The sequence below is a fragment of the Rhamphochromis longiceps genome, linkage group LG3 (assembly GCF_057381845.1).
Source record: "Rhamphochromis longiceps isolate RC_006_pf linkage group LG3, R_longiceps_female_GT1.1, whole genome shotgun sequence".
Classification (NCBI taxonomy): Eukaryota; Metazoa; Chordata; class Actinopteri; order Cichliformes; family Cichlidae; genus Rhamphochromis; species Rhamphochromis longiceps.
The window spans coordinates 68118449-68136500 of NC_140559.1; the positions used below are offsets into that span (position 1 = coordinate 68118449).

Consider the following 18052-nt stretch of genomic DNA (forward strand, 5'->3'; position numbering starts at 1 on the left):
CAAATCTTTCAAATAATCCCACCATCAACGGGATGTTGTCTCCTTTACTACGGTTACTTTACTTGGTCACCGTGTGAATTTCTTTGAAATGAACCAAATTCTTTTATTTGTTGGTTGTTGCATATTTAACCTCTACAGTCAGGAAAGGAGGAGATGAGGCCTCAACAATGTTGGGTTGTAGCTGTGGTTCAGGTTAGAGTGAGTGTCCATGGAATAAATGTAAGTCAGTGAACTGGAAACATGACTGTGTTCAAACTTTGTTTCCTTTTTATAATGAGTCTAATCAAAGGTGGACAGAAGTATCTCCACTGTGACTTTTCTGTGTCACCATCAGAGCTTCTGCACAGTGTGGAGAAAGATCCAGAAGCAGAGCTGGACTGCAGACAGCCAGTCAGAGCAGCTGTGTACAAAGTAAGACTGAACATCTGTCTGCTGATGGACTCATTTCTGAAAACTGGACTTCTTGTGTTGTTCAGACATTGAAGAGTTTTCTTTCTCTTTAGTCTCGTTGTTTTTCTTTCTTTCAGCAGATGTTGGTCTGCAGGAGGTTTTAGATGAACATAAGATCAGTCTGAGGAGGAGATGTGAACGTGTGACTGAAGGAAGTGATGAAACAGGAAGTAGAACCCTCCTCAACACCATCTACACTGAGCTCTACATCACAGAGGGACAGAGTGAAGAGGTTCATACCCAACATGAGGTGAGGCAGCTGGAGACAGCTTCCAAGATGGACGCCCTCCATGACGCTCCAATCAGGTGCCAGGACATCTTTAAAGCCTTACCTGACCAACAGAGACCCATCAGAGTGGTTCTGACCAACGGCGTGGCTGGTGTTGGAAAAACCTTCTCAGTGCAGAAGTTCACTCTGGACTGGGCAGAGGGCTTGGAGAACCAACATGTCAGTGTGGTGGTTCTGCTTTCATTCAGGGAGCTGAACCTGATCAGAGATGAGCAGTACAGTCTTCTGGAGCTGCTCCATGTTTTCCATCCAACATTACAGAAGGTCACAGCAGAGAAGCTGGCTGTCTCTCAGCTTTTGTTCATCTTTGACGGCCTGGATGAAAGCAGACTTTCATTGGATTTCACCAACAGGAAGCTGCTGTCTGATGTCACACAGAAGTCATCAGTCAGCCAGCTGCTGACAAACCTCATCCAGGGGAATCTGCTTCCCTCGGCTCTCGTCTGGATAACTTCCCGACCCGCAGCAGCCAATCAGATCCCTCCTACACGTGTTGACAGGCTAACAGAAGTACGAGGCTTCACTGACGCCCAGAAGGAGGAGTACTTCAGGAGGAGATTCAGTGATGAAGAGCTGTCCAGCAGAATCATCTCCCACATGAAGACATCCAGGAGCCTCCACATCATGTGTAGTATCCCAGTCTTCTGCTGGATCACTGCTACAGTTCTGGAGCACATGTTGACTACAGAGCAGAGAGGAGAGCTGCCCAAGACCCTGACTGACATGTACTCACACTTCCTGCTGGTTCAGACAAAGAGGAAGAAGAACAAGTACCATGAGGGACATGAGACGAGTCCACAGGAGCTGACGGAGGCTGACAGGGAAGTTCTTCTGAAGCTGGGGAGGCTGGCGTTTGAACATCTGGAGAAAGGAAACATCATGTTCTACCAAGAAGACCTGGAGCAGTGTGGTCTGGATGTGACAGAGGCCTCGGTGTACTCAGGAGTTTGTACAGAGATCTTCAAAAGAGAGTGTGTGATCTTCCAGAAACCAGTCTACTGCTTTGTTCATCTGAGCATTCAGGAGTTTCTGGCTGCTGTCTACATGTTCCACTGTCACACCAGCAGGAAGACAGAGGTGCTGAAGATGTTTCTAAAATCAGAATCTTTCACCAAGATGATTTTCAATCTTTTTGATAACACACATCTCCAATCACTTGATGTATTTCTGAGCAGAGCCATGTATAAATCCCTCCAGAGTAAAAACGGCCACCTGGACCTGTTTGTTCGCTTCCTTCATGGCCTCTGTCTGGAGTCCAACCAGAGACTCTTAGTAGGTCTGCTGGGTCAGACAGAGATCAGTCCAGGAACCATCCAGAGAGTCATCAACAACCTGAAGAAAATGAACAGTGATGAAATCTCTCCTGACAGAAGCATCAACATCTTCCACTGTCTGATGGAGATGAACCACCTCTCATTATTTCAGGAGATCCAAGAGTTCCTGAAGTCAGAGAACAGATCAAAGAAGGAACTCTCTGAGATCCAGTGCTCAGCTCTGGCCTTCATGCTGCAGATGTCAGAGGAGGTTCTGGATGAGTTGGACCTGCAGAAGTACAACACATCAGAGCAGGGACGACAGAGACTGATTCCAGCTGTGAGGAACTGCAGAAAGGCTGGGTGAGTCCAGATGTGATCATTAACATCATTGATCAGTGTAGGTTAGTAGTTTAATGTTGAAAATAAAATCAGATTGTAACCACAAAGTGTTTGTGTCCGTACGCTGCAACCTTCCACACCATTCCTTTATTGTACAGACTCAGCAGCAGCTCCATGGATCCCAAATCCAAGAGTGGAGAACAGATTTGAAGTGTGTCACATCCATGCAGTCACAGCTGTTTCCACCATGTTTCCACTGATATTAATCCTGTTCAATGACACGTTTCATATCAGTGAATATGTTCTTTAGGACGTCCACTGACATGTTTAAGTGTCCTGCTGGAAATCACTCAAATCATCCATGAAATCCATGAAAAATCCTTTTAGTGTTTCTAACTTCAGCCTCTGTCCTCTCTCTCTCTCCATCCTCCTCACTGCTTCTTTCACTGATAATCACACAAACATCGTATTCAGCTACAAAATAACACAATAATATCATCTGATGATCATTATTATAAGAGCAGGATCCATATTTGATATCAGAGTAACACACTGCTTGGTTATGTGCAGTCATCATCAGTGACTGTGGGTCAAACAGAAGCTCTCTGATTGGTTGCTGACCTTGGTCACCTGTCCACTCTCACCTGTTTGTGTTTGCTCTCTCTTTGCTGTCTCCATCCTCTCTCTCCTTTCTCTCCCTCTCTGTCTTTGTACGTCACTCAGGTCCAATGGAAACAGTGACATTTACAAACCAATCAAAGACAAACTGATCCATGTCAGGTTATAACAATATTCAAAGTGAATACAGGCTGCTGCTGGACACAGACAGGTAACATCATTTTGACTTGCTGTCACCTGGATCTGGACTCATAAACACTGAAGCCCTGAACAGGAATACAAATCATTTTCTGCCAACTAGCGACACAGCAGCAGATAATGGCTCAGAAAGCTCAAATGAGCCAATCATTTCTGTGTTTAGTTCCCCTGAAATCAGATCTGATATCAGCAGCTCTGAGTTCATTCATCATTATTGTCCAGTGATGAGATTTCTGCTCCGTTTGGTAACAGTCAGCAGGTTTTTCCTGCGTGTGGACGTGAACAGTCGTACCTGACAGCAGGTAGCAAACAGAGATCATCTTTCCAGCTGGAACTCTTCACTGAGCTGAACTCATTCAAAATGTTCTGAAGTCAAAACAGGAAACAGTCCAAATGTGTGTCTTCACTCTGACTCTGGATCAGATCTCAGTGACAGACTGTGGACATTATGGAAGCCTAAATGTGACACCATCTTCCTCCTTCATCTGCAGATTAAAGCCAAACAAAGATTCTCATTAAAAGTCTGCAGGTCTGAGAGAGACTCAATCGTTGTGTCATGTCAAACACAGTAAGAGGAGCTGAAGCACAGATGTGAAGAGCAGATTCATCAGATTATGACCTCACTCTGTTTTGTCTTCATATACATTCAGTCTGTGTTTATAATGCAGATTTTCTGCTTTTATAATAACACATTTTATATTTTCTATCATCACAGACTGACTCGGTGTGGACTCTCAGAGTCTCACTGTGAAGTTGTGGCCTCAGCTCTGAAGTCCAGCCCCTCCCATCTGACACAGCTGGACATGACTTGGAACAAGCTGCAGGATTCAGGTGTGAAGCTTCTGTGTGCTGGACTGGAGAGTCCAAACTGTGGACTGGAGACTCTGAGGTGAGTTCACTGACTGCGGCTGTTGTAGTTTTTCTATATTTCAGGTCTTTGATTGATGTTTGAAACTTTCTTCAGTTCCTAAATGTTCAGGATGTGTCTGAAGACAAATGTGAAGAAGTTTGAGTGCTTTCAGAAATGTTGTCTTTCCAAACGACTGAACAACAGTTTTTCCTTTTGGCTCCAAACAGAAGTGACAGACTTGAGCAGGGTTCATTTAAAGGCTGACAGAAGTGGAGTGGTGACGGGGAGATGTTTGACAGGACAGTGTTTCAGCCTCCACAGGTTCATGTTGTGCTCCATCAGTCAGTGAAGATGAAGTCAGTGCTGATGAGGCTGTAGAGTGTGTGAGGGATGTGAATGAGGATGATGAAGATCTGATGATAGCAGATAAAAACAGGCTGCAGAGACTTTGAGCCATACAGGGCACACAGTGTGTGTACAGAACAGCTGAAATCATTATGGAGGCCTCACTGGGATATGGAAGCATCACAGTACAGCTTCAGTGAAGCATTAAAGTCTCTGATATGAGATGAGAAATGAAGCAGCCAGAGCTTTTTCATGAGTGGAAATCCACTGTGACTGTGAGCTGCTGCTACAGCCTCCAGATTAGCCAGCAGCTCATCCTGCTCAACATTTCCTCACCAACTTTAATGGAAGTGTGATGTTTTCAGCTGGAGTGATGGTCAGGGTGGCCTCCCTCTCCTCTTCTTCTCCTCTTCCTCTTTCATTTGTAAAGCCACTTCTGCTGCTTTCATTCATTTGGAAGTCCTGTAGCTGAGTTTGGGAGAGACTAACAGCCTCGGCAGCAGAGGGGAGAAAGGCTGTAACACCACCACTTTACTCTGTTCTACCTGTCACATCATTTTATCAGGAAACAAATATGCTCATGTTTTTACTATGTTTGTCTTGAAGATGTAAGAAGATCACATGGTGCTTTTTATTATTGTGTTGGTTTGTTTGCTGTCTCTTGGATGGAGCCCAGCTGTGCGTGGCCCCTGGGCCTGTGGTCAGAGTGTGTGCTGGATAATCCGGCCCAGGATGAGGCCAAACTGACATGGGATGAAATGTCTGTCACATAATTGAGCTTAGTGTAGTTTCATTTCTGCACAATTTAAAAACAACCAAAACTTTGTTCTGTCTTTTCTATGTTATACTGTAGACTTTCTTTGATACTGTGTCCAAAAGGAGCAGCTTTTACTTTGAAGGGGAGGCGTCTCTGTTTCCTCTTCAGGTTGGATGATGGAAGCAAATTAGTAGCTGTGTCCCAAAACGTCGGCTGCATCCTCCAGAGGCTGCATTTGAAGGCCGATTACGTCACAGCCAGGCGATGAAGGCTGTCCGTATTTGTCGACTCCTTCAAATGTGCCCGACAAATGCGTCCTTCATTTCCCCGAATTTGAAGGATTCGTCGGGTGTGTCCTTCGTGGCCCACCATATCCCAGAATTCATAGCGCGGCCCAGCCAAATTTCAGCTGCCAACAATGGCGGCAGCTACTAAGTTTTCAAATTACTCTTATTAATCTTTCTGGGTCACAAAATAAACTTTTAACATATTTTCAGGCGAGAAAGTAGCTGTGTAAACTTCAAATATCTGCTTGGTTTATCAAGACATCGCATATTTGCAAAAGTGTGCCGACGTTTTCGGAGACGTCTGTTCCCCACCCGCTCGCTAGCAAGCCGGGGGGTTCAATGGTCACTCCAGCCGGCGAGAGCAGCGGACGCCCGGCTTCATCGTTTTCAGACCCCGCTCTTTCACTACTCAGGTGAAACACGATATATAAGTCACTCGGATAACTTAAAAATGTAATTGTTTGCCTTTTTTCTGTGTTTTATTTGTTCCGGAGTAAATCGGTTTGGCTGAGATCAAAGTTCCTCCGGGATTTTCACACAGCTGAATAAACGTTAAACAGGAAACTGATTAAACAGAAGTGTGAGACGGTCGAGAATTTACGCCAGTGTCCTGTTATATTTTAGATAGCAAGGAGCAGACGGCCGAGTTTATTAAACTCCACCGACACAGCGGTGACGCAAATCTGAAGGCTAGACCGTCCCATTTCACAGCCTCGCACTTCCAGCCTTTTCGATCTTTGAAGGACCCGGCCCACGTAGACCGCGAATACCGGGTCCTCCGAAGGATGCAGCCGACGTTTTGGGACAAAGCTAGTGTGCGATGTTCTTTCAGTGTTGCACTTTGTAGACGCTCCCTGAGCACTGGTCTCACAGCCAGCTGCACATAGAGACCAGTGTTGTTAGTCCAGGTCAGAAGATGACTTGTTGGAATGAAAATGAGCTTGTAGTTTGTCTGCTTTAATAATGTGACTGGAAAAAGGTGTTGGACTTCAAATATGTCCATTTCTTTCACACTTCACCTTTAAAAGTGAAGCCTTGTGGTTCCTGGAAGGAAAAACACGACTTTTTCAAGTCTTTGTCCTGTTTTTATGAGAAATGTACGACTTTAATGTGAAACGTTCAGAGTTTTTTCTCTTGTTGTGTTTGTTTGAAGCTGCTTCCCGTTGGCTTCAGCTGTTTGGAGTTTCCATTTTCTAAACTTCTACATTCTGAACCTTCTTCAGCTCTGAACAGATGATGAAACACTGAATGATTTCAAGCTCACACTTTGTCTAATAAACTTACATCTTTCATTCTTTATACAGATTGTGGGACTGTGGTTTGTCAGAGATCAGCTGTGATTATCTGGCAGCAGCACTGAAGTCCAACCCCTCCCATCTGAGACAGCTGGACCTGAGCGACAACTACAACCTGCAGGATTCAGGAGTGAAGCATCTGTGTGGTTTCCTGGAGAGTCCAGGATGTGGACTTGAAACTCTGAGGTCAGTCAGCATGTTTTAGTTGTGCTGAGATGAATATGATGTGAAAGTTGTGCTGACACTAAACTGCAGACATCAGGCTGATATTATACTGATCCACACTGAGGATCTTCATGGTAAAGTCTGTTTTCTTCTTCTCTGGTTTAGTCCATTGACTGCAGCAGAACAATGTTCACATTTCAAACAGTGAGACTCAACGTATGGCCCGCGGCCCACACGCGGCCTGCCCACCTTTCCTGATTCAGAGAGAGGGGACCCTGATTAACTGTGTAGTGTTCTTCCTCACAGTTCTAAGTATCAGACACAACAATGAATAATCCACAGCTGACTGTCTTTAGCAGGTCAAAGGTCACGGCACACAGCAGACAGTGGGAAATATTATAACTCTGATCATTTATCAGCACATATCCATATGTATAAAAACAAAGCTGACACTGTGAGACTTGATCAGAGGTGTGATCATCACAGCAGAGGCCTTTGTGTCAAAGTCACTGAGGATCAAACAGAAACACATGAAGCAGATTTTCCTGTTCTGGCTTTTTATAGCAGATAACCTTCAAAATATTCTGCAGTCCATCAAAAACTGAAGCAAACCATGAATCAACATGTGAACATGAGCTGATGCTGCTGAAGTGAAGCAAAGTTACAGAGGTTTGATTACAGACACAGCTGAGAGTTTGTAATCTGTCATCATTTTAAAAGGTTTACATTTCTTCAGTATATCCACATTTGCAGCTGGTACCTCAACCTCCACTTGTCCAACACAACTGCTGTCCACTGCCTCCATGACATTGTGATTTTGCTGTTGGTCTTCTGTCAGATCTTCATCAATCACTTCTGCACGGGGCACACCTTCAGACTCTGCAGCTGCATAACGAAAGCCTGTAAGATAAAATTAGACATAAGGTAAATGTACACCAATATTCCAATGACAGGTGTGTGATTCATCTGGAAGTTATGTGCGGATTAGTGTACAGTGATAGCAATTTAGTATGTTTTTAGAGGGGGGGGGGGTTGTTTACCTCCGATGGGTGCTCTTTTTCGCTTCCGTTGCGTACGCCTTGAGTGCCGGTCCGAGTCTGATACAGGTATGTCGTCATGCCCCATGTGCAGTGTTGGTGCCCAGTCTGGATTTGTTACATCCATTTCATATGCTGGTTTGCCTGCAATAATGCCAAATCATAAGCTACTCAGTCGACATGATGTGGTTCTGCAGCATCACACATTAGCATGTTTTATCTCATTATCTATGACCGCAGCACGTTGAAAATAACACTAAAAGCCTTTCAAGAGTGATATGAATTAATTTAGAACTCACCGGAAAGAAAATGCCGTGAGCAAACCAACAAAAAGCTGGGGATTGCAGAGAACTCGATATCCGCTCGTCTCACCGCTGCAATCCAAGCCTGACGTCTTTGTTTAGTAATATCGGATACATGGGATCCCTCACGTTGCCTCCAGGACGGAAAACAATGAAAAGAGAGCCCGTTATCCAGCTTCTTGCCTTCACGATCGTGTGATCTAACGTTGCAACCGACAACACAACACGTACGATCCATAGCTGAAATGGTATCCTTTGGCTGGCCTACTGTCATGGCGGAAGGGGGCATGGCCCATCTCCCGTGACATCACGCTCCAAAGCCCTATAGGTGGGAAAATGTACCATGTCGACCAATCAAAAATGATATGGAAACATGACATTTGGTTGTTTAGCAAAAGGGGGAAGTTTTAGGAGTGACCGGCAAGAGAGAGCGAGTGAGCGAAAGAGAGAGAGAGTTTTGATACGTGAGAGATTTGTGACGTTTACCGTGTTTGGTCTCAAGTTAGTTTGTTGTCTTGTGTATTTAGTGTGTAGCTGTTGTTTTGTTTTGTGTGTCAGTTCTACTAGTGATCGTCACAGTTGCTGCCTTAAAGCCAACAAAGGCAGATTGCAGTGTAAACGCTGAGTGACACACCTGCTGTCAGACCTGCAGGTTTATCCCTGTGCTGTTCTCATATGTGTTAGAGTGACACAAACTATTGTTTGACACCTGATTGTTCTGTAAATAGTTTGAAATGATTATATGAAAAACGTCTGAGCCTTGGCTGCATTTTTTGGTAAATAGTACCATATAACTTTGTTGTTTGCAAAACGTGTGCGTATTTTTAAAAGTGTACAATCTCTATTTGCATTTCAAGTTATGAAGATGATTCGTTAAACATGTGTGTGGTTTTTACAGTCAAAATATCACTTTCTACGTGTATTTTAAATTTTGTCTGAATTTAGATAAATTGTGCTGATACAGTTGGTCAAAATGAGAAAATAACAGATTGGCAAGATGAACTGTTTTTAAAGGTAAAATATAGAGGCCACATCAAAAGTAGTCAAGAAGGGTTAAAGGCTAAAAGCAAAGTTGTCACCAAGTACTGTTTATATTTGTGTGTATTGCTGCAGCTTTTTTGAGTATTAATTTGGTGCCTTTGTGTGAAATAATGGTATTGTGAGTGATCCATATAGTCACAAAGAATAGCCACTTGTTTCTGTGCTACCAAAGTTCCCCGGCTTTCATTCAAAATGTGTTTATCGTCAGCACCTGCACATTAAACTACTTAAACATTATAAATGTCTTCAAGCTCACACTGAGGCCTGTGGGGTACTATCAGCCACTGAGACAGTACACACATTTATATGTGTTTGTATATGAATATTTCATACTTTAAGACTGCCTGTTTATTTAAGGGAGATGAACAAAATACATTGGAATTGTACAAAATAATATCATGGATGATAAATTAAATAGATTTTAAGTAGATGCTTGTGCATTCTTAAAGTCTTATATGTTGAACTGAACTATGTGATCTGTTCAAAGCCTTAATCTTAATTTGAAGTGAAATGTGCATTTTGAGTTTATACACTATGTATATAAGGCGACCGTTTCCTTTTGCAGTATTTTTGTGTGGTGTACTTTTCTATGTCTTAACAAAGGGGGAACAAAGGTGTTTAAGTTCACCTAGGATGATGTGTTTTAATTTTCACATGGTCTTGCTTGAATTTGACCCTGACAAAGGCGTATGAACTCTGTCAGCTGTTTGGAGTTTCCATTTTCTAAACTTCTACATTCTGAACCTTCTTCAGCTCTGAACAGATGATGAAACACTGAATGATTTCAAGCTCACACTTTGTCTAATAAACTTACATCTTTCATTCTTTATACAGATTGGGGGGCTGTGGTTTGTCAGAGATCAGCTGTGATTATCTGGCAGCAGCACTGAAGTCCAACCCCTCCCATCTGAGACAGCTGCACCTGAGCATCAACAACAAGCTGCAGGATTCAGGAGTGAAGCATCTGTGTGGTTTCCTGGAGAGTCCAGGATGTGGACTTGAAACTCTGGGGTCAGTCAGCATGTTTTAGTTGTGCTGAGATGAATATGATGTGAAAGTTGTGCTGACACTAAACTGCAGACATCAGGCTGATATTATACTGATCCACACTGAGGATCTTCATGGTAAAGTCTGTTTTCTTCTTCTCTGGTTTAGTCCATTGACTGCAGCAGAACAATGTTCACATTTCAAACCTTCAAAGAAGAAAAATCCTCCACTGGATAATTCACTGTGAAACTCTCCAACTCTTCATTCCACCTTAAAGTCTGTCTGACACTGAAATCCAAAGCAAAATGTGCGTTTGCTTTACAGACAGCAGTCCAACACAAACATACACACATCATCCAAAACACAGTCCAACATCCAAATCTCCTCCACTGCCAGCATGAATGATGGGAAAGAGAAGGAGGAACACTCTGACATTCAGGGTTAGAATGAGTTTCATGAAGCAGACTGTGAAGATCAAAGCTGCATTAGAAAGCTTACATGAATGAATGAGTGGACAGAAGTGGACAGAGATCATCTGAAGCACTTCAAAGGCTTTAAATCAGCACATTTCTCTTTATTCTTTATCAACTCTGTTAGTTTCTCTCAGTTTTCTGTGGAATGAAGCTAACAGCAGGCTAATAAGATGCTGACCAATAGGTTTCTATTAAAGGTTGTAATTTGTATATGAAAAAGTGCTTTGGCTCAGCAGGGATCAGCTTACAGGTAGAATACAGCTGCTGGATGGGATTAGCATGTCATAGCTATCTACCAAACTGCTAACTGGGGGATTTCAGGCCATCTATGGATCATTTTTGCTAACTGTTTATTCAGCTTAGGCTCACAGGGCTGCAGCCTGTGCCCTAGCTGTCATAGGGCAAGAGGCGTGGTCCACCTGCACAGGTGAGCAGTCCATCACAGGGCCAACAGAGAGAGACAGAGAAGCACTCTCTCACATCCACACCTACAGCCAATTTAGAAGCACCAATGAACCTAAGCAGCATTTCATTGGACTGTGGGAGAACATCCAACCTCCACAGAAAGGCCAACAAGCTTCAACCTACAACCTTCTTGCTTTAAGGCACTAGTGCGAACCACTTTTCCCCATTTCAGCCCAAATCCTGCATCTTCCTGTTTCTGACTCCAGGCCAGCTCCACTAACACTTTCTCATCAGACACTGCCACCTAGTGGAGGAAGTCTTAGTTCCATTTGAAGCTTCAGATTACAGTTAGTTCCTTTACAAAGAGGTGGAGGTGGTGGGGCCACAGCACCATCATCACTGAGTGCCATAGGACACTTAACCTTTGTTTCCATATGCTGGGAACTTCCTGTTGTTCCAAGGAGGACTGGAAAATGTGTGAAAATCTCCCAGTCAGTTCCTCACAGCACACTTCAATCATTTCCCTCCCACAGCATCAGGACCAGGGCTTTTCTCTCTGTGGTCCCACTAAGAGATTTCCACACAAACACCTCATCAGTGGGACTCTCAGAGCTACCAGCCCTTTGCTACAATCACAAAGCTCTTCATTGAAATCAATGATATCAAAGCTGGAATCCAATGAGTCCAAGTCTTCTGCTGATTCAGCATCACATTCATCTTTGCTCCTTGTTCTGCATCCCCACCATGGACTTCATTCCTTTCCAAGCCAGCCTTGAGTGTCCTTTATTCAGCTCATCCTCTGCTTTACTTTTACACCTGATTTTAGCTGCTTTATCTCTCTTTCAACAAGTTTCTGTGCCTCAATCTTTTTCTTCTCTCCCTCATAACAAGACAGCTTCTTCTGCCTGAGAACATGTTGGAGTGATTTACTAATCCAGGGCTGCTTATTGGGGAAAATACTTCCTGTTTCCAAAGTAATCCCCATTTTTCCCAGAAAGAAATGTAAGTAGAAATCGATGATCTAAGTGAGAACATGAGCCTTTAAAAAGTCCCAGTGGGTGCAGTCAAAGCAGTCCCTCAGTCCCAGTATATAGTCTTTGGTCCAGACTGGAACAACTGTGTGCCCAGTTTGAGCTCTCTTCAGTCCTGTGACCTGACAGACCCAGAGGGGCCATCACATCACATTTAGAAGCTCCCCTAATGGAGCCACAACACATGTCCAACACTTAGTCTGTCTTGTTGGACCAACTGGAAGAAATGATTCAAGGACTTAGTCACAGAACAGAGATTCAAATCTCCAAAATCCAACTGGCTGCATCAGGACATATAGTCTGAAACTCTGCACAGTTTCCTGTTTGAAGCTGCTTCCTGTTGGCTTCAGCTGTTTGGAGTTTCCATTTTCTAAACTTCTACATTCTGAACCTTCTTCAGCTCTGAACAGATGATGAAACACTGAATGATTTCAAGCTCACACTTTGTCTAATAAACTTACATCTTTCATTCTTTATACAGATTGAGTTACTGTGGTTTGTCAAAGATCAGCTGTGATTATCTGGCAGCAGCACTGAAGTCCAACCCCTCCCATCTGAGAGAGCTGGAGCTGTGGGGAAACAACCTGAAGGATCCAGATGTGAAGCAGCTGTCTGATCTTCACCAGAGTCCAGACTACAGACTGGAGACTCTGAGGTCAGTAGAGTGATGGAGTGAGTGGGTGGTGCTGTCAGCAGTATTGTACTAAACACAGTCAGTATGAAACAAAGATCCAGTGTTTCCTGTAAAGCTGCAGCTTCTCAGTGAAGCTGTGAGAGGAGAATGGTGACAGGCTTCAGGATTGGACACAAACACTTCCTGTTTCTGACCTTTATGGTCACCATAGTAACGGCTGACACGCTCTGATCAAACACTGTCAACAGCCAATCAGCTCTCTGAACAAAGCAGCACGCAGACCAATGACTGCATTCATTTCCAAGTTTAAAGCAGTGAAGAACACAGTCTGTAGGTGAGGAAGAATTTAGTGAGAGCAGATGTTTGGATGGAATTCCTCCAGTTAACAGCTGGAACCGTCCATCTGGATTGTTGGGCTTGTTGTTGGGGTTCCTACAGAGCTCAGAGTGGACACACCAAGGTTCTTCTAATGAATGAAAGTCCAAACTCAAACTAGGAGGGAAAAACATTTTCATCAACTTCAATAAAAATCCAAAGATTAGAAAAAGTGAAGCAACAATGAGTCCTAGTACAGTCCCAGCACTGAAGTCCCTGCTGCTCTTTATACTGGATGTGCTGCATCACTGACTGACAGCTGATGAAGAGTCTCTGGAAACACTCGTTTATCTCCTCTGCTCTTCCTTCTTCTCTCTGCAGGTGGAGGTGATGATGGTAAACAGGACGGTGTGTGTGCTGAGAGAGGAGGAGCTGTGTCCTGATGATCCAGAGAGGTTGAAGCAGCAGCAGCTTGTGTGTAGAGACGCTCTGACTGGGCCATGTTACTGGGAGGTGGAGAGGAGAGCTTCATCCAGCAGTGACTGACAGAGGAATGAGAAGAAGTGCAGATGACTGTCAGTGCTGCAGAGTGAACTGCTCTGAGAACAGCTCCACTGTCAGACACAATGTAGAGTCCAGCATCATCCCTGTGTGTCCCTCTGGATCTGACAGAGGATCATCAGTGTATCTGGACTGCTCTGCTGCTGCTCTGTCCTTCTACAGTCTCTGCACAGTCTCTGTCTGACTCTGGCTACATTTTTGGCATTTATATTCTTGGTTGCTCTCTTTATATTTTTCACATTCAAAATGTGCCCATCTTTGGCAAGATTCACACTGCACCTGGAAAGGAAAAATAAATGGCTCATATTCTGTTTGGTGAATACTATTACTCAACATTTTAATTATGATTGGCAAGTAATGATACTAAGACTTATGTGTTTCTTTTGTTTTGTTTTGTTTTACCATTTCAATCATGCTGCGGTCAGCGTTAGCATCTAACATGGAGCAAACAATGCAGTAGTCCTCAGCGTTCCCTGAAACACAATCATAGTTAGGTTTTAATCAAACATTATTTATTGAATAATTAAAAAATAATAGTACATTTTTTCCAAATATACTTCCTGGAAAATTAGTCTAAATTAGACTTTGAGAAGGGTCTTATCTGAAAGTGTTTGAAGAGCACTATTTGTACTGTGCTGTTTGAAAAGCACTATTTAAATTGGAAGTACGCACTAACGTGATAAGGACTTTACTGGACTTACCTCGATTTTCAAGTAGGGTGCAAGCTATCTGCATTCGCTCCAGCACAACTGGCTCTGTAGTGGTTGACACCTCACTGACCTCTCCAAAATCAAGGTAGTGTTCTGCAAACTGTGAGATTGATCATAATTAGAATGTAAAGTCTTAATTAGGTAAAGGATAGGATAATTATAAGCCACAAGGCTTCAGCCTATTCCTTTTTCAGTTACTGTATGATTAAGTACTTCTATGTAAAATGATCATCTTTGTTGTTGTTGACCGAAATAACTTTCACTTCACTTAAATTCACTTAAAGTCTTAATTCTAGCTAACAAGAAACTGAATCATTTGAATACGGGTTACCTTTAACAGTAAAACTCCACAACTGCTGGAATCCTGTCGCTTGTTGTGTTGCATAGTCTGTAACTGCCACTCCATGGTGTCTTCATGCCCTCTCATCCTCAGAAAATTCCTAGTTGAACAAAAGTGTTTGTAATGAAACAAGATTTTTTTTTTTTTAATCTAAGAATAACACCTCAGTATCATACATACCTCCAGTTGCGCAGAATTTTCCTGTCATAAACACCTTCATTCCCATGGGGTCTATGAGCAGTATTTTCTGTGCAGAAATGTTGACAATCTAAAGAAAAAGTTAAATTAAAAATTACAATTGTTTGTGCCACTGAAAACTTATTTAAAAATAACACTTTGTGCAAGAAACTGCTTCACAACAAATTATGCAAATTAATAACAAAATGAACACATACCACAAGAATCCAGTGTGTACCAAAGTTCACAGGGCACAGCCACGTCTTCAACTGGGAACTTCATCTGTGGGATTGGAAGTGCAGAGTAATTTGGATTTACTTAGGTACCATGCGTCTCAGGGTGTTTTCAAATATAGTCTTCTTTAAAGGAACCGAACTCTTTCCTCAGCAACAGAAAGGAGTCAACTGTTTGGACCACTTCTGAGCTTTCAACATACCAGTTGAGGCATCTGAACTGCCCAGAAAACAACGAGCTTGCAACTACTGAACAGAGCAGGTGTGCAGCATTCTGCACAAGTATACAAAAATGTTATAGAACAGTAAATAGGGTTTTTTTTTTTATTTCAAAATTAGTAGGTAAATGACATTTCTTACTTACCTTTCGTCTGTCAATAACACGGTGCAGATATGCATCAATGACCTGTTTTGAAAAATCTGAGTTTATACAACAACAGCAACAATTTTTGAAGTAACTGCTTGAGTGCTGTACACAAAAACATCTAAAGGAATAGAATTGCTGATAAAGGTTCTTTCTGCATATACTGGAACTGGGTATTATGATGTCACAGATGTCACAACATCTGTGTTGTGGTTGATAAAATTTTTTCCTATTGAAGTGAATGGGTGAAACCTTATCAGAGTTTTGCTATATAAACCCCCCGACCTACTCGCACATTTTAAACTATTAATGGTCTCTGCACTGCAAATGCTTCAGAAGGAGCAGAACCTCGAAATCAGAATCAATAATGATAAGTTCTCTTACCTCATCAGAAACCACCGTGACCCCTGCAGTGTTCGAAAAGAGGAATCCAATAACTTGTATGGTCCAACAGCTGCCTCCAAACGCCCAGTATCCTTTGCACGCCATAGCCTCTTTACTAAAAGAAAAATATGATAAGTTAGCTCAGGCATGCATGAGATTTCTAGTGGATACGCTTGGTAAAGGCCGACGGGCCACAACAGGAAAAAAGTCAATACAATAGGCATGCATTTACACGCAGAGAAATAGGAAAGGTACAGCGGGTGGGCAAAATAGAAAATTACTGACAGGCAGATCCATTTCCAGACTTCCACAAGCTCAGTGCACGTTGCATGTTTCTTTATATCCAATATGAGTTGAAGACTGCAAAATGCAGTTCAGAAACCTAAAGTCTGTATCAGCAGCAGAATGGAGCTAAAAATAAATGTTTGTTTCAGTTCTATGAAGCTTTGAGTATTTTGGATCAGTAGCACTGCTGTGTTTGTTGCATCATATTGCTGTGATTGTTTATATGCTTTATATATTCTGAGCTAAGTTGATCTATAGTGTTACATCATTTTCTATAAGGATGTTATGTGCTTGTAGACTTTCTGCCCAGTTTGACCCATTTAGCAGAAGTCAGCCTGTTTAAGGCTCTGATGTCTATTCTGTATGACTTAAAGCAGTTATGACATGGTCTGATTTTCTCACCCAATAAAGGAATATTTCATTTATCAGTCTACTCTTCATTCTATCAGACACAGTTATCACAGCTCGTACATTTGCTTTTTACACATATATGTAAGCACTGAGCCACATTTAGTAATGCCAACATATTAAAAGAACAATATTTCTCTCTTATATATGATACATCTATATACACACTGTCACAGATACTTGAGTGTCTTTGAGTGAAGATTTAAGGTGATAGGAAATATAAATAACTGCAACTTGAATCTTTGACACAGAGTTCATGCTTCAGAGTTCAGATGTTCAGAGTTCATGGACCGTTGAGGCTGCGAACTTTAAGGCTGCAGACCCTGAATTGGGATACAGCCATCGACTGTGGAAACCTTGCAAGTGGATCGTAAAGGTTGTTACAGAGTCTTTCATGTCTAAATTTGCCGTTAATAATTATATAATTGTAGGAATCATCTAGTTTGCTTACACTGATTACGTTGGCACTTTGTTAGCGCTACAACAACGGTCAGACCCCCGAGGCATCTAAACTTTAGTAAGAATGTGCACTTTTGACACCTCTGGTTAGCATTTAGTGGTCAGTTTCAAACGTATTTGATTTTTGCTTGTTATGAACAAATTCACTTCACTACTTTTCACGATCTGTAACATCAATGCACATTGTTCCATTTACTGCATATTGCACTTTATTCATATCTCTCATTCCACCTGCAAAAACATTGTAAAGGTCGTCACAGAGAGTTTTATATATGTATAAATACTAATATTCTCTATTTATTCTGTTTTATTGCCCAGATGTTAGTTAGCCTTTGTTCAGTTGTCTTTTATATGTCAATAGATACGTATGTCACAAATAAAAGTTTCTTGTAAATTATGTTTTTGTAAAGAATTTTCTCCCAAATCTCTTACATGCTAACTGTAACGTGTTATTTCTGCTAAAACCTGAACTTAAATGTGTATATGGTGTTTATCTGTTTTTCTCTCTGTTTTAGATGCAAATATCAAATTGGAGTTCTGCCTCCAGGCCAGAATTGCAGGAATGCACCACGTGTTGGCTGTTTCACTGCCCTCTGTGCCCCACTCTCAGCCCTGCTGTCAGGGCAAAGATTGAGCAGCATATAAATGGACACATTCAAAGTGCTTTGCCTTTCAAAGGTATGTTGGTATTAAATATACCTCATAGTTAAAGTCATAAATATGCACTTCTTTTCAGCACCTCTGCAGGTCTTTGTTGACTTAAAAGTTATTTTTCACATTGTACAGTTCAGTTCATTCATCAGCGAGAGAAAAAAGTGTTTTCATTAAATATTTTTCCTGTTCACCACATTTCCTGACAGCTCTTGTGATCCACACCATTTTGCTTTCATTATTGAGGACGGCTTGGATATTTTTGTTAATATGTACAATCTGATTGTTAGATAAACTGACTGCATTCTATACAACTACATTTAAATTACATGTTTTTTCTTTTTTTCTCTCTTACAGACAAAATGATGTGCCGGTGCACTTTCACTGCCCTTCTGTAACATGACAG

General features: G+C 42.1%; 1 protein-coding gene across 4 annotated transcripts in view; it reads left to right on the forward strand.

Moving 5' to 3' along the window:
* LOC146676521 (protein NLRC3-like) overlaps positions 1-18052 on the forward strand; it is a 107517-nt gene that overhangs the window by 8130 nt on the left and 81335 nt on the right. Inside the window, exons 1-6 of one of the 4 annotated variants that reach the window (XM_085402110.1) lie at positions 607-2355; positions 3866-4039; positions 6694-6870; positions 10064-10240; positions 12607-12780; positions 13456-14666. In XM_085402110.1, the coding sequence (XP_085258236.1) occupies positions 728-2355; positions 3866-4039; positions 6694-6870; positions 10064-10240; positions 12607-12780; positions 13456-13465 (2340 nt within the window). In that variant the 5' untranslated portion in view covers positions 607-727 and the 3' untranslated portion in view covers positions 13466-14666. Of the gene's footprint in view, positions 1-334; positions 412-527; positions 2356-3865; positions 4040-6693; positions 6890-10063; positions 10260-12606; positions 12781-13455; positions 14667-18052 lie in introns of those variants that run through there. The other 3 variants (XM_085402113.1, XM_085402114.1, XM_085402112.1) reach the window with 3 other exon arrangements.